At 45.7% G+C, this 16,932-nt stretch overlaps 1 protein-coding gene across 1 annotated transcript; it reads right to left on the bottom strand.

Annotated features, from left to right (window-relative positions):
- On the bottom strand, positions 1 to 6,295 carry LOC132781463 (potassium voltage-gated channel subfamily V member 2-like). The gene is made up of 2 exons (XM_060785737.2): positions 4,717 to 6,295; positions 1 to 3,397 (listed from the first exon to the last, which is right to left on the bottom strand). Exons 1-2 carry the CDS (start codon positions 5,953 to 5,955, stop codon positions 2,798 to 2,800), a joined length of 1,839 nt encoding a protein of 612 aa, XP_060641720.2. The 5' UTR covers positions 5,956 to 6,295; the 3' UTR covers positions 1 to 2,797.
- Positions 6,296 to 16,932: the final 10,637 nt, after the last annotated feature.

Consider the following 16,932-nt stretch of genomic DNA (forward strand, 5'->3'; position numbering starts at 1 on the left):
ACCACAGCATGCCACAGCAAACGAGATCTATATGCTGGACTTCGAATCACAAAATCACAAGTCAAACACTTCCCAAGCGTCTAGGACTGTGTGATGTATTTTCAAATGATGCATGCAGATCGAAGTCAGGTGGCGTTTTGCAGCTGACAGATCGTGATTTTGTCAATGTTTATTGTTTCCAAATGCCGGCTGAGATCTTTTCGCACGGCATCCAGTGTGCCAATGACCACTGGGACCACCTGTACAGACAACCAGCAAAGGCACAACACCATTGCTCAGGTGATCCATTGGAACTTGCGCCACAAATACCATCTGTCTGCAACAAAGAACTGGTGACATCACAAGCCGGAAAAAGTTATGGAAAATGAACACGTCAAACTACTCTGGGACTTCTGAATTCAGACAGAGTTGCAATCCCAGGGGATAGCAGAATGGACGAGAAACAACTGGAAAAGCTGACACGATATGAGGATTTAAAGATCGAACTGCAAAGACTCTGGCACAAGCCAGTCAAGGGGTCCCAGTGGTGATCAGCACACTGGGTGCAGTGCCTCAAGACCTTGGCCTGCACTTAAACACAATCGGCGCTGATAAAATTGCCACCTGCCACCTGCAAAAGGCCACCCTACTGGGATCTGCATGCATTATTCACCGATACATCACACAGTCCTAGACACTTGGGAAGTGTCTGATGTGGGATCGAATACAACAGCCAGCATAGTGATCTTGTTTGCTGTGGACTAATCCTGTTGTGTATCTAACAACAACAACAACAATGTATGTTAATTCGCATCCCACCTTTCTCCCCATAGGGACTTCATAATAGTGTTACAGGCCTCCCTTTGGGATGTCTCTCCTCTCTGGCTGATCAATGTCATATAACAACAACAACAACAACAACAACAACAACGCACATTATTTGTATCCCATCTTTCTTCTCATAGGGATATAATAATAATAATAATAATAATAATAATAATCTATATAAAGAAAAATGTCATGTTAGTTCATGCTACTATCAGAACTCAAAAACCACTGGGGGAATTGACACCAAATTTGGACACAAGACACCTAACAGTCCAATTTATGTCCTCCACTCAAAAAAATTGATTTTGTCATTTGGGAATTGTCGTTGCTGGGATTTATAGTTCACCTACAATCAAAGAGCATTCTGAACTCCACCAATGATGGAATTGGGCCAAACAGAGCACACAGGGCTCCCATGAGCAACAGAAAAAACTGGAAAGGTTTGGTGGACATTGACCTTGGGTTTGGGAATTATAGTTCACCCACATCCAGAGAGCACTGTGGACTCAAACAATGATGGATCTGGACCAAACTTGACACAAATATTCCATATGCCCAAATATGAACACAGATGGAGTTTGGAGGAAATAGACCTTGACATTTGGGATTTGTACTTATTGGGATTTATAGTTCACTACAATTAAAGAGCATTCTGAACTCCACCAGTGATGGAATTGAACCAAACATGGCATACAGGACTTCCATGACCAACAGAACACACTGGAAGGGTTTGGTGGGCAAACCTTGAGTTTGGGAGTTGTAGTTCACCTACATCCAGAGAGCACTGTAGACTCAAACAATGATGGATCTGGACCAAACTTGACAAAAAAATTCCATATGCCCAAATATGAACACAGATGGAGTATGGAGGAAATAGACCTTGACATTTGGGATTTGTACTTACTGGGATTATAGTTCACCTACAATCAAAGAGCATTCTGAAACCCACAAACGACAGAAATGGGGCAAACTTCCCACACAGAACCCCCATGACCAACAGAAAATACTTAAGGCCATCCAGTCCAACTCTCTTCACCAGGGCAAGAAAATGTAATCAGAGGCCTCCTGACAAAGAGCCATCCAGTCATAAATATAGATAGATGTGATTCTCACACACACACAGAGATATAGTATCATAGATTTGAAAGGGACCCTTAAAGAAGGACTATGATATGTTGCATATTTCAGGGTAGGCAAACCAGACACTCTCCGAATCAATACTGATAAAGAAACAACAAGAAATACTGTTTACTCACAAGCATAAAGGAATTACATATATTAGAAACCAACACTTTCTCATTACTTTATTTTCCAGATCACCAGAATGGGCCACAGCAACGTGTGGCAGGGGACGGCTAGTAATAATAATAATAATAATAATAATAATAATAATAATAATAATTTGAAACACAAGATGAGTCCACAGCAGACAAGATTAGCTGGTGTATTGGATCACACATCGGACCCTTCCCATGTGTCTAGGACTGTGTGATGTATTGTCAAATAATGCGTGCAGATCCCAGTAAGGTTGTTGTTGTTGTTGTTGTTGTTGTTGTTATTTGACATTGATAACCCAGGAACAAACATCATGTTCCATAGTGTAATTACTATTATTATCAAAAGACAACCTGGCCAAATGGCATGACCAAAAGAATCCTCCACCTTGTGTGACTGTGGAACAGGGCAGACAACTCCACACCTTTATGCCTGCCCACAGCGCCCTGCCTCATGCACAGAGGAAGAACTGTTTCAAGCTACAGGGAATGTGGTCGCTGTTGCCCGTTTTTGGTTAAAAATTATTTAGCCACTTGTGCTCCTTCTATTTTTTATCAGTTGTATCCTTATGCAATGCTTCTGACATGAAATAAATAACGATTATTATTACTGACTTTCTTTGTATCCCATCTTTCTCCCCATAGGGACTGAATAATAATATCCCAGGTCTCCTGCTGGGTTTCCATGGGTGCCACTTTGGGATGTCCCTTGGTCCTCAGGGGCTGGCCCCTCTGTGGTGGTGGAGCAGGACACCCCCCTCGGCTCTCTTCCTGGAGCGGTGCCTCTGGAGGGCGGGTGGCGGGAACACGTAGGGCGGGGGCGGGGTGGGGTGGCCGGAGAGCGGGGTGAGGTGGGCTGGGTGATGGTCCAGGTACTCATGGTGTGGGTGTGGGACCGGGTAGTCCAGCCGCCGGCCCATGGGGGTGCGGGGTGCGCGGGGAGTGGGGGGCGGTTGCCGGACGACAGGGGTGGGGGGCGGTGGGGGGTGGTGCAAAGGGTGGCTGAGGTGAGGGGGCTCCAGCCTTCGTGTCGTGGGGCCAGTCCCTTCATGGTTGCTGTACTCAGCACAGCAGGTCTCAGCAAACTTCTTCCAGGCGCGTTCCTTGAGGTGCAGCTGGCGGGCTGCCTTGAGGGACCCCGTGGCCTGCACCTCGTGGGACTTGAGCTTGGCATAGTAGTCGGAGAACTTGTTGTAGAGGATGGAGATGGGCATCCCGTTGAGGATGATGCCGAAGGAGATGCAGCCAAAGGCCACCATGCGGCCCAGCAGCGTGTCTGGCACCGTGTCCCCATAGCCCACCGTTGAGAGGCTCACCTGCAAAGGGGGAGAAGAGGCCAAAGGAGAAACATTAGGGCCGGATGACCTCTGGGGGTCCCTTCCCACACATCATCATCATCATCATCATCATCATCACCATAACAGCCTTCAACGACCAGACTACACCTGTGTGGAGCACGGGGGTGGACCAGCTGACCTCTGAGGGTCCCCATACCCAGGAATAGTAATAATAATTATAACAATATTGTAATAGCAATACCATATATACTCCAGTCCTTTGGGGGCTAAATGACCTCACAACAAATAATATCAATATAAGAATAATATAGCTAACAGAAGCTGGACAACACCTGCATAAAGCAAAGGGGTGGGCCAGTTGACCTCTGGGAGTCCCCAGGAGGTCACAAAGAGTTGGAAGCAACTGAACGAATGAATAACAACAACACACACATATATATATACACCAGCGTTTCTCAACCTGGGGGTCGGGACCCCTGTGGGGGTCATGAGGGGGTGTCAGAGGGGTCACCAAAGACCATCAGAAAACATAGTATTTTCTGTTCATCATGGGGTTTCTGTGTGGAAAGTTTGATCCAATTCTATCGTTGGTGGGGTTCAGAATGCTATTTCATTGTGGGCAAACTATAAATCCCAACAACTACAACTCCCAAATGGCAAGGTCTATTTTCTCCAAACTCTACCAGTGTTCACATTTGGGCACATTGAGTATTTGTGCCAAGTTTGATCCAGATCCATCATTGCTTGAGTCCACAGTGTTCTCTGGATGTAGGTGAACTACAACTCCAAAAACTCAAGGTCAATGTCCACCAGACCTTCCCAATATTTTCTCTTGGTCATGGGAATTCTGTGTGCCATGTTTGATTCAATTCCATCATTGATGGAGTTCAGAAGGCTTTTTGATTTAAGGTGAACTATAAATCCCAGCAATTCCAGAAAATGACAAAATCAATCACCCCCAACCCCACCAATATTCAAATTTTGGGCGTATCGGGTACTTGTGCCAAATTTGGTCAAGTGACTGAAAATGCATCCTGCATATTAGATATTTACATTACAATTCATAACAGTAGCAAAATTACAGTTATGAAGTGGCAACGAAAATAACGTTATGGTTGGGGGTCACCACAACATAAGGACCTGTACTAAGGGGTCGCGGCATTAGGAAGGTTGAGAACCACTGATATACACACACAAAACACATATACACAGACTGGGCCACAGCAACGCGTGGCAGGGGACGGCTAGTGATAATATAATAATACTATCATATATACTGGTAATAATAATCATCATCATCCCACTACTACTAAAAGGCTGGAAGGGGTGGGACTTACGGCGGCCCACCACCAGGCGTCGGGGATGCTGGTGAAGTTGGTGCCGGGCACGTCGTGCTCAACGGAGTGCATGAGGGCAGAGAAGGTGAAGACGCCCATGGCGATGAAGAGGAAGAGGCAGCAGACCTGCTGGTAGCACTGGCGCAGGGTGAAGCCGAAGGCCCGCAGGCCGGTGGAATGGCGGGCCAGCTTGAGGATGCGGAAGATGCGCATGAGCTTGATGAGCTTGAGCACCTTGCCCAGCTTGCCCACGCTGCGCATCTTGTGCAGCTCCTCGTGGTAGTCGCCCTCGGCCTCACCCAGGTTCTCGAAGAGCAGTTGGACGTAGAAGGGCAGGATGGCCACCAGGTCGATGGCGCTGAAGGCAGCCCGAAGGAACTGCCGGAAGGTGGAGGTGGATACCAGCCGCATGAGGTACTCCAGGGTGAAGAAGATGGCGCATACTGTCTCCAGCTGCTGCATGCAGCGCTTGCTGGCCTTGTGCTGCATCTCCTCCACCGTGCTCAGCGTCATGCCCACGATGGAGATCAGCACAAAGAAGCTGGAGAGGATGGCGATCACCTTAGCTGGGATGGACGAGTATGGGTTCTCAATCAGGTTCCAGATTGCTTTCCGGATTTCACCGAGGAACTTGCCCTCAAAGTGCTCCTCGCGCTCAACGGGCTCCAGCTCGGCCTCCAGCTCGCGCTGGATCTTCAAGTACTCAGCCAGCTCATCTTGCTTCTCCTCGAAGAGGATGCGGCAGCAGCGCTGGGCGTGCTTCATGTGCAGCCCCCAGTAGGCCACCTCCTCCGCGAAGTTGGACGGGCACAGTTCCTCCATCACCCACATCACCCCGCTGCGATAGAAGTGGAAGACGTACAGGAAGACCACCGGGTCGCGGTCAAAGAAGAACTCATTCTCCGGCACCGAGTAGTCGTCGCACAAGGCTGCCCGCTGCGACGGTTGCGTTGCGACAGCAAGGCGGCCCAGGCGGGTTGTCGGATGCCGGGCAGCCGCCGCGTACGAGATCTGGAAGCGCCGACCGCCAACATTGAGGTTCAAGTTGCTGCTGCGCCCGCGCCGCACGGTGTGAACCCCGCCGGAGACGTTGTGCAGGGAGCGCCAGGGCTTGACCAGCTTGTCCTGTGCAAAGGGGATGTACAGCTCTTCCTCAGCCGGCGTCAAGCAGCATCGCCGGTAGTCCCCGATCTTCAGGTTGGACGACAGGCTGACTGCTCTCCGCCGCTGCCCCGCCATCGTCCCCTGTTCGCAAACACAGCCCCCAAAGGACGGAAGGTTTGGGGTGCTTCTTCCTGCAAAATCTGCAGCAAGAGTTGCTCCTGGACGAGAGCCTCCAGCTCCTGCAACCCTCGCTGCTGCCTTCCCCACAGCAAGCTCTTTAGTGCCCTAATAAGATTACCAGGTTAACCTTTCATGTTAAGCAAGCTATTTCGGGCCCTTGGGTTTATCTTTCCACCCCAATCGGATCCAAAAGTTTAGGGAAAGAAGCACATCTTCTGCAACGGCTGGAATATTTCTTCATAAAGCATTACACTACGTAAAAAGATAAAGGTTTTCCCTCAACATTAAGTCTAGTCCTGTCTGACTCTGGGACTCATCTCCTTTTCTGAGCTGAAGAGCCAGAGTTGTCCGTAGACACCTCCAAGGTCATGTGGCCACTGGCATGACTGCATGGAGCAGCGTTACCTTCTCGCAGAAGTGGTACCTATTGATTTTCTCACATTTGCATTTTTTCGAACTGCTAGGTTTGCAAAAGCTGGGGCTAACAGCGGGAGCTCACCTCACTCCCGGGATTTGAACTGCCAAGCTTTTGGTCAGCAAATTCAGCAGCTCAGAGGTTTAACCTGCTGCGCCACCGGGGGGGGGGGGCTCTATGTAAAACACAATTTTTGCCCCTTTGTATCAATGTAATCGGGAGCCCCCGGTGGCGCAGTGGGTTAAAGCACTGAGCTGCTGAGCTTGTTGATCGAAAGGTCGCAGGTTCGATTCCGGGGAGCAGTGTGAGCTTCCGCTGTCAGCCCTAGCTTCTGCCAACCTAGCAGTTCGAAAACATGCAAATGTGAGTAGATCAATAGGTACCGCTCCAGCGGGAAGGTAAGGGCGCTCCATGCAGTCATGCCGGCCACATGACCTTGGAGGTGTCTATGGAAAACGCTGGCTCTTCGGCTTAGAAATGGAGATGAGCACCACACCCCAGAGTCAGACATGACTGGACTTAATGTCAGGGGACTACCTTTACCTTTTATCAATGTAATCAATACTGTAAATAAATAAATAAAACACAAAACTTTATTTCTATCCCGCCACCATCTTCTGGAGGGACTTGGGGTGGCTCACAAGCACTTAAAACATGCAAAAATACAAAAAAGTGGGAAGACAATAACGCAAAAAGCAATAACAATGACATATAACAATAGTAATGATAATTATAACAATAATAATGTTATTGCAAGCTGCCTTGAGTCCCTATGGAGAGTAAGATGGGGTAAAAATAAATTATTATTATTATTATTATTATTATTATTATTATTGTATTGTCGAAGGCTTTCATGGCCGGAATCACTGGGTTGTTGTAGGTTTTTCCAGGCTATATGGCCATGTTCTGGAGGCAATTTTTCTCCTGACGTTTCGCCTGCATCTATGGCAGGCATCCTCAGAGGTAGTGAGGTCACTACTTCTGAGGATGCTTGCCATAGATGCAGGCGAAACGTCAGGAGAAAAATTGCCTCCAGAACATGGCCATATAGCCCGGAAAAATCTACAGCAACCCATTATTATTATTGTTATTGTTCTTATTGTTGTCCCTATGGGGAGAAAGATGGGATACAAATAAAGTAAGTGATGATGATGATGATGATGATGTCCCTATGGACCCCTTCTGGGTTGCCTCTCTAGGTTAAACCACTGAGCTGCTGAACTTGCTGACCAAATGGTCAACAGTTTGAATCCTGGGAGTGGGGTGAGCTCCTGCTGTTAGGCCCAGCTTCTGCCAACCTAGCAGTTCAAAAACATGCAAATGTGAGTAGATCAATAGGTACCGCTTTGGTGGGAAGGTAACGGCACTATGGACAATGCTATGGACAACGTCAGCTCCTCGGCTTAGAAATGGAGATGAGCAACCTAGAGTTGGACACAACTAGACTTAATGTCGGGGAAAACCTTTACCTTATCTAGTTGTGTTCTGTGATCCACCCTGAGTCCCCTTTGGGGTGAGAAGAGCAGAATATGAATACTGCAAATAAATAAATAAACAAACAAACAAACGTTATTTATACCCCGCCACCATCTCCTGGAGGGACTTGGGGTGGCTCACAAGCACTTAAAGTGCAAACATGCAAAAATACAAAAAAAAAAGTGGAAAGACAATAACGCAAAAGCAATAACAAGTAACATAAACATCATACCCTCCCCCCCCCCCCCCCGGGTTAAGATCAGTAAAATGCAGCAATACAAGCTGCAGAATATAAAATAAATGGCAATCACTATTTATTTATTTATTTATTTATTTATTTATTTATTTATTTACTAGCCGTCCCCTGCCACACGTTGCTGTGGCCCAGTCTGGTGATCTGTAATTCCTTTATGCTTGTGAGTAAACAGCATTTCTTGTTGTTTCTTTGTCAGTGTTGATGTGGAGAGTGTCTGGTTTGCCTACTCTGGAACATGCAACATATCATAGTCCTTCTTTAAGGGTCTCTTTCAAATCTATGATACTATAGCTGTGTGTGTGTGTGAGAATCATATCTATCTATCTATATTTATGACTGGATGGCTCTTTGTCAGGAGGGCTCTGATTACGTTTTCTTGCCCTGGTGAAGAGAGTTGGACTGGATGGCCTTAAGTATTTTCTATTGGTCAGGGGGGTTCTGTGTGGGAAGTTTGCCCCATTTCTGTCGTTTGCAGGTTTCAGAATGCTCTTTAATTGTAGTGAACTATAAATCCCAGTAACTACAAATCCCAAATGTCAAGGTCTATTTCCTCCAAACTCCATCTGTGTTCATATTTGGGCATATGGAATATTTGTGCCAAGTGCCAAGATCAGCCCCTTCATTGATGATATTCCGAAGAAGATTGAAGACCTGGATGTTTAAGCAGGCATTTGGTTAACCCAATGCAACGAATGGTAACTGACTAAAGGACTGGCAACATGGATGACGAACTGGATCACGTTTTTAGTTAAGAGTCGAACTGGATTGGTATTGATGTATGAATTGTGTTTTTATGTTTTTATGTTTTTTATGCTTTTAACTTTTTTACTGTTGATTGTTATATTATGTTGTAAACCGCGTTGAGTCGCCGGCTAGGCTGAGAAACGGCGGTATATAAATATAGCAAATAAATAAATAAATAAATAAGTTTGGTCCAGATCCGTCATTGTTTGAGTCCACAGTGCTCTCTGGATGTAGGTGAACTACAACTCCCAAACTCAAGGTCAATGCCCACCAAACCCTTCCAGTGTGTTCTGTTGGTCATGGAAGTCCTGTGTGCCATGTTTGGTTGAATTCCATCATTGGTGGAGTTCAGAATGCTCTTTGATTGTAGGTAAACTATAAATCCCAGCAACTACAACTCCCAAATGTCAAGGTCTATTTCCTCCTAACTCCATCTGTGTTCATATTTGGGCATATGGAATATTCATGCCAAGTTTGGTCCAGATCCATCATTGTTTGAGTCCACAGTGCTCTCTGGATGTAGGTGATCTACAGTTCCCAAACTCAAGGTCAATGCCCACCAAACCCTTCCAGTTTTTTCTGTTGGTCATGGGAGCCCTGTGTGCTAAGTTTGGCCCAATTCCATCATTGGTGGAGTTCAGAATGCTCTTTGATTGTACGTAAACTATAAATCCCAGCAACAACAATTCCCAAATGACAAAATCAATTTTTTGAGTGGAGGACATACATTGGGTTGTTAGGAGTCTTGTGTCCAAATTTGGTGTCAATTTCCCCAGTGGTTTTTGAGTTCTGATGGTATCACAAACGAACAGTACATTTTTATTTATATAGATTTACAGTCATAGAATCATGGAATCATAGAATCAAAGAGTTGGAAGAGACCTCATGGGCCATCCAGTCCAACCCCCTGCCAAGAAGCAGGAATATTGCATTCAAATCACCCCTGACAAATGGCCATCCAGCCTCTGCTTAAAAGCATCCAAAGAAGGAGCCTCCACCACACTCCGGGGCAGAGAGTTCCACTGCTGAACGGCTCTCACAGTCAGGAAGTTCTTCCTCATGTTCAGATGGAATCTCCTCTCTTGTAGTCTGAAGCCATTGTTCCTTGTCCTAATCTCCATAGAAGCAGAAAACCAGCTTGCTCCCTCCTCCCTGTGGCTTCCTCTCACATATTTATACATGGCTATCATATCTCCTCTCAGCCTTCTCTTCTTCAGGCTAAACATGCCCAGTTCCCTAAGTATTTCTATACCGCTTTTCCCACCCCTAGGGGAATCAAAGTGGTTTACACATAACTGGCAAAACTTCAGTGCCATACATTGGACACTGACGTGATACCAATCCATAAAGACCACAATAATAAAACGACAATTAAGCATAAATCATTAGACAGTACATAAGCAATCCTTACAACAATAAAAACAGTCTCGCCAGTCGTATTGTTATTCTAGTCCATGTCCTTTAAACTCTACAGACATCTACTGTCCGAAGGCCTGGTCCCAAAGCCATGATTTTAATTTCTTTCTAAAAGCCAGGAGGGAGGGAGCAGATCTTACCTCATTTGGGAGTGTGTTCCATAGGTGAGGGGCCACCGCCGAGAAGGCCCTGTCTCTTGTCCCAGCCCGACGCATTTGCGCAACTGACAGGAGTGAGAGCAGGGCCTCCCCGGATGATCTTAGATTACGAGATGGGACGTAGGGGTGGATGCGTTCGGACAAGTAAGCTGGGCCAGAACCATATAGAGCGTTATAGGTCAAAACCAGCACTTTGAATTGGACTCAAAGATGGACTGGCAGCCAGTGGAGCTGGCACAACAGGGGGAGTTGTATGGTCCCTGGCTGCTGCCTCAGTTAGTAATCTGGCTGCCGCCTGTTGGACTAGCTGAAGTTTCCGAACCGTCTTCAAAGGCAGCCCCACGTAGAGTGTGTTGCAGTACTCTATTTGGGATGTAACCAGAGTGTGGACCACCGTGGCCAGATCAGACTTGAACATGTAGCTCAAACCAATGTCCTCCACAAACACAAACATGTAGCCAATGTCCTCCACAAACACCATCCTGCCCGCCACCTAAGTGAAGGCTTTCATTCGGGGAGAATTTCATCCTAGATGTTCTGATTTTTCTCCAGAATGGACACCCCAGGGTTCCTTTCTCTCTCCATGGGTTTGGAATTTGCATGACCCCACCCACTGCCTCTCCGTTAACCCTTTCCTATGGCACACAGCAAACAGGAATTGATCAGCAACTGAATAAGAGGTTTGTAGGTCCTGGGAGCTCAGTTGCTAAACTGAGTTGCTAAACTTGTTGACCAAAAGCTCGCAGGTTCGAATCCGGGAAGCGACGTAAGCTTCTGCTGTCAGCCACAGCTTCTGCCAACCTAGCAGTTCGAAAACATGCAAATGTGAGTGGTTCAATAGGTACCTCTCCGGCGGGAAGGTAATGGCACTCCATGCAGTCATGCCAGCCACATGACCTTGAAGGTGTCTATGGACTACGGTGGCTCCTTGGCTTAGAAATGGAGATGAGCACCACACCCCAGAGTTGGACATGACTGGACTTAATGTCAGGGGAAAACCTTTACCTTTACCTTTACTAGGTCCTGGGATGTATAGTTCCCCTGCAATCTAAGAACTGCACTCTGAACTCCAACAATGGACCTGGAACTAACTTGGCACACAGAACCCCCATGATCCACAAAAATACTGGAGATCTTTGGAGAGATTCAAGGAGTTGTAATTCACCTACATACAGAGCACACTAAGAACCCAAACAATGATCTGGACCAAACTTGGCATGCATATCCGATATGCCCACATTTGAATACTGGTGGGTTTTGAGGAGAATTGGCCTGGACATTTTGGAGTTGTCGGTACTGGGATGTACCTACAACTGCAATCAAAAAGCATTCTGAACTCCACCAAAGATGGCATTGGGGGGAATACACCTTGATTTGGGGGAGTTGTAGTTCACCCACATCCAGAGAGCACTGTGAACCCAAACACCAATGGATCTGGAGCAAACTTGGCACACATACCTGATATGCCCAAATTTGATTACTGGAGGGGTTTGTGGGTGGGGAACTGACCTTCCTTTCTGGGAGTTGTAGTTCACCAACAACCAGGGAAACAGTGACCACCACTAATAATGGACCTGGATCACACTTGGCACACCGAATCCCCTTGACTCACTCAACCTACTGGAGGGGTTTGAGGGGACTGATCCAACATGGTAGGAGTTGTAGTTTACTCTACAGCCAGAGATCACACTGAACCCCACCCAATCATGATGCATCCAAAACAAACTTGCCCAACAACACAAACTAAAAGTACTGATGGAGTTTCTTAGGGTTAAACTAGCATGGTGTGAGTTGTAGTTCACCATTTAGACAAGTAAAAAATTGACTTTTTTTCAACCAACATGGGCAATGTCAAGGATCCAAGCTAGTAGGTAATAACCTTCACTTTGAATTAAGCTGGGAAACTCATAGGCAGCCAGTCGAGCTGCTTTATTAGGGGTGTGAAGCGCTCCCTATAGCTAGCCCCAGTTAGTAGCCTGGCTGCTGATCTTTGCACTGGTTATTTTATTTATCGAGTCATCAGCAACCAGTCCATTATATTACATTTCTAACAGAACAAAGCAAACAAACAGACAAAATACAAAAATACAAAATACAGAATACAAAATTTGTGAGTTTGGTAGTTGATTAAATGTCCTTTGACCAGTATCTAGCCACTTGGAGTGCTTCTGGTGTTGCTGCGAGAAGGTCCTCCATTGTGCATGTGGCAGGGCTCAGGTTGCATTGCAGCAGGTGGTCAGTGGTTTGCTCTTCTCCACACTCACATATCGTGGATTCCACTTTGTAGCCCTATTTCTGAAGGTTGGCTCTGCATCTCGTGGTGCCAGAGTGCAGTCTGTTCAGCGCCTTCCAAGTTGCCCAGTCCTCTGTGTGCCCAGGAGGGAGTCTCTCATTTGGTATTAGTCATTGTTTGAGCTTCTGGGTTTGAGCCTGCCACTTTTGGACTCTCGCTTGCTGGCGTGTTCCAGCGAGTGTCTCTGTAGATCTTAGAAAACTATTTCTAGATTTAAGTCGTTGACGTGCTGGCTGATACCCAAACAGGGGATGAGCTGGAGATGTCTCTGCCTTGGTCCTTTCACTATTGGCTGCTACTTCCCGGCGGATGTCAGGTGGTGCAATACTGGCTAAGCAGTGTAATTTCTCCAGTGGTGTAGGGCGCAGACACCCCGTGATAATGCGGCATGTCTCATTCAGAGCCACATCCACTGTTTTAGTGTGGTGAGATGTGTTCCACACTGGGCATGCATACTCAGCAGCAGAGTAGCATAGCGCAAGGGCAGATGTCTTCACTGTGTCTGGTTGTGATCTCCAAGTTGTGCCAGTCAGCTTTCGTATGATAGTTTCTAGCACCCACTTTTTGCTTGATATTCAAGCAGTGCTTCTTGTAGGTCAGAGCACGGTCCAGAGTGACTCCCAGGTACTTGGGTGCGCTGCAATGCTCCAGTGGGGTTCCTTCCCAGGTGATCTTCAGAGCTCGGGATGCTTCTCTGTTCTTGAGATGAAAGGCACACTCGTTGAAGTTTCCAAGCCATCTTCAGAGGCAGCCCCACATGGAATGCATTGCAGTTGTCCATTCTGGATATGACTAAGGCAAGGACCACCATGGCCAAGTCAGGCTTTTTGAGGAACGGTCATACAAGCTTTAACTATGTGAAGACCCTCCTGGCCACTGCCGACACTTGAGCTTCAAGCATCAGTGTGGAGTCTACAAGGACTCAGTGCTGATATTATAACGATAGTAATATTGTTGATGATATGATGATAACACTATGTAACACAATGTTTGTTCCTGGGTTATGTCACATGATAATAATTAGTCCTGTGCATTCGTATAGAATTGCTATCCGTTTCGGTTTGTTTCATTTGTATGGCCTTATTTTCATTTTTGAGCGTGGCTTCCGAAAACGGGGGCCTTTCCAGTATATGCCTAGTTTTTCAGCTCTTTTTTTAGGCTGAAAAAGTCCCCCTCGGCTTATACTCGAGTCAAGATTATTTATTATTTTACTCTGTTATTATTATTAATATTATTATTATGTCATTTATTATTTTATTCTATTTATTATTACATTTATCATTTTACTCTATTATACATTTATTATTTTACTGTATAATTGTTGTTATTGCTACATTCATTATTTTACTCTTTTTATTATTATTACATTTATTATGTTACTCTCTATTATTATTGGAAGGATACGCAAGCACATTTACACTGAAGAAGGTAAATAATCATTTAATCAGAGTTGGACAGTCTTATCTTAAATTGCCATTTTTGTAAATATTCAAAAATATATAACCTACTGATTCCTCAATTAATGTAATTTAATTGGTGTCTATTTTCATTTTGCAATTTACCCATAGCTGCTGCATTTCCCACCCTTGGCTTATTCTCGAGTCAATCCGTTTTCTCAGTTTTTGTGGTAAAATTAGGTGCCTCAGCTTATATTCAGGTCAGCTTATACTCGAGTATATATGGTAATCTGTTTTGTTCTTTCATCCGAATGAACAAAAATTTCCGGACCATTGGCCAATCTGGGCGGCCTTCCCAGGCTCCCCTTACCCTCAGTTTTAGGAAAATCACCACACATGGTCCCCCAATTTTTAGGGATTTTGTTTTCTTTCTATAAATAAAATCTCCTTAAAAGCATTCCCTCTTTCCCTTCCTCACGATCTGCAGAGGAGAAAGGTTTAAGATACCACCGAGGTGGAAGGTGGTCTCGGTTGGGGTTGACTTGGCGCGCCTTCTTCCTGGCACGTTTCTCTCTTTTGCCCTCCATTCGTTCCTCTTCAAATTCTGCAGCACTGCTGGTCACAGCTGACCACCAGCTGGAGCACTCAAGGGCCAGAGCTTCCCAGTTTTCAGTGTCTATGCCAGAGATTTTAAGGTTGGCTTTGAGCCCATCTTTAAATCTCTTTTCCTGTCCACTGACATTCTGTTTTCCGTTCTTGAGTTCGGAGTAGAGCAACTGCTTTGGGAGACGGTGGTCAGGCATCTGGACAACGTGGCTGGCCCAGCGGAGTTGATGGCGGAGGACCATTGCTTCAGTGCTGGTGGTCTTTGCTTCTTCCAGCACGCTGACGTTAGTCCGCTTGTCTTCCCAAGAGATTTGCAGGATTTTCCTGAGCCAGCGCAGATGGAATTGTTCAAGGAGTTGCATGTGACGTCTGTAGACAGTCCACATTTAGCAGGCATATAGCAGGGTTGGGAGGACAATAGCTTTATAGACAAGCACCTTGGTATCCCTATGGATGTCCCCGTCCTCACTCTCTGCTTCACTCGGAAAAATGCTGCACTCGCAGAGCTGAGTTGTAGTATTTCTTTATAAAGCATAAACACTATGTAGAATAGAAATTTTGCCCCTGGGTTATCAATCTATATATATAAAAATGCTCTGTGCATAATGAGTACCTTAAAACCAAAAGAACCAATGAACGAAATCACACCAAATTTGGCAACAAAACGTCTCACAACACAAGGAGTGACCATCACTCAAAAAATTATGATTTTGTCATTTGGGATTTGTAGTTGCTGGGATTTATAATTCACCTACAATCCAAGAGTATTCTGAACTCCATCAACGAGGGAATTGAATCATAGAATCATAGAGTTTGAGGAGACCTCATGGGCCACCCAGTCCAACCCCCTGCTTAGAAGCAGGGAAATCGCATTCAAAGCACCCCCGGCAGATGGCCATCCAGCCTCTGTTTAAAAGCTTTCAAAGAAGGAGCTTCCACCACACACAGAACTCCCATGACCAACAGAAAATACTGGAAGGGCTTGGTGGGCACTGACCTTGAGTTTGGGAGTTGTAGTTCACCTACATCCAGAGAGCACTGTGGACTCAAACAATGATGGATCTGGACCAAACTTGACACAAGCACCCAATACGCCCAAATATGAACACAGATGGAGTTTGGGGGGGGGGGGGGGGGGGGACAGACCTTGACATTTGGGAGTTGTAGTCACTGGGATTCACAGTTCACGTACAGTTCACATGATACTCTATGTAGTATCATTAATGTAATAATATTGATATAATAATTATAATAATAATAACATGATGATAGCTGCTTTTTAAGCCAAGAAAGTAACGAGAATGATATGTAATGCAATGCAACGCCACCTCCTGTTGGGCGTTTGCAAGAACTGGAAATCCTTGTGCAGCAGCGCCCCCTTCTGGTGACCGATGGCCCTGCAAGAACAGCATTAAAAAGGGTCTTTTTGCAGGATTGTCTTGGAATTTTGAAAAGACAGGTGTCTGTGAGTGTATACGTGTGTGTGTGTGTGTATATATACACACACACATTTTGAAAGTTATGGCTATATATATATCTATATATATAAAATGCTCTGTGCATAATGAGTACCTTAAAAACAAAAGAACCAATGAATGAAATCACACCAAATTTGGCAACCAAACGTCTCACAACACAAGGAGTGACCATCACTCAAAATATTATGCTTTTGTCATTTGGGAGTTCTAGTTGCGGGGATTTATAGTTTACTTACAATCAAAGAGCATTCTGAACTCCACCAACAATGGAATTGAACCAAACTTGACACACAGAACTCCCATGACCAACAGAAAATACTGGAAGTGTTTGGTGGGCATTGACCTCGAGCTTGGGAGTTGTAGTTCACCTACATCCAGAGAGCACTGTGGACTCAAACAATGATGGATCTGGACCAAACTTGGCACAAGCACTCAATACGCCCAAATATGAACACAGATTGAGTTTGGGGGAAATAGACCTTGACATTTGGGAGTTGTAGTCACTGGGATTGACAGTTCACCTACAATCAAAGAGCATTCTGAACTCCACCAATGATGGAATTGAACCAAACTTGGCACACGGAACTCCCATGACCAACAGAAAACACTACAATGGTTTGGTGGGCCTTGACCTTGAGTTTGGGAGTTGCAGTTCACCTACATCCAGAAAGCACTGTGGACTCAAACAATGAT

Source organism: Anolis sagrei, chromosome X (genome assembly GCF_037176765.1).
Source record: "Anolis sagrei isolate rAnoSag1 chromosome X, rAnoSag1.mat, whole genome shotgun sequence".
Lineage (NCBI taxonomy): Eukaryota > Metazoa > Chordata > Lepidosauria > Squamata > Dactyloidae > Anolis > Anolis sagrei.

What these genes read in the sequence shown, in the direction of transcription:
- LOC132781463 (XM_060785737.2), bottom strand. Translation starts at nt 5,955, where the DNA reads ATGGCGGGGCAGCGGCGGAGAGCAGTCAGCCTGTCGTCCAACCTGAAG. An exon ending in ACGCCTGGTGGTGGGCCGCC is followed by an intron (nt 3,398 to 4,716) that starts GTAAGTCCCACC and finishes CCCCCTTTGCAG; the next exon opens with GTGAGCCTCTCAACGGTGGG.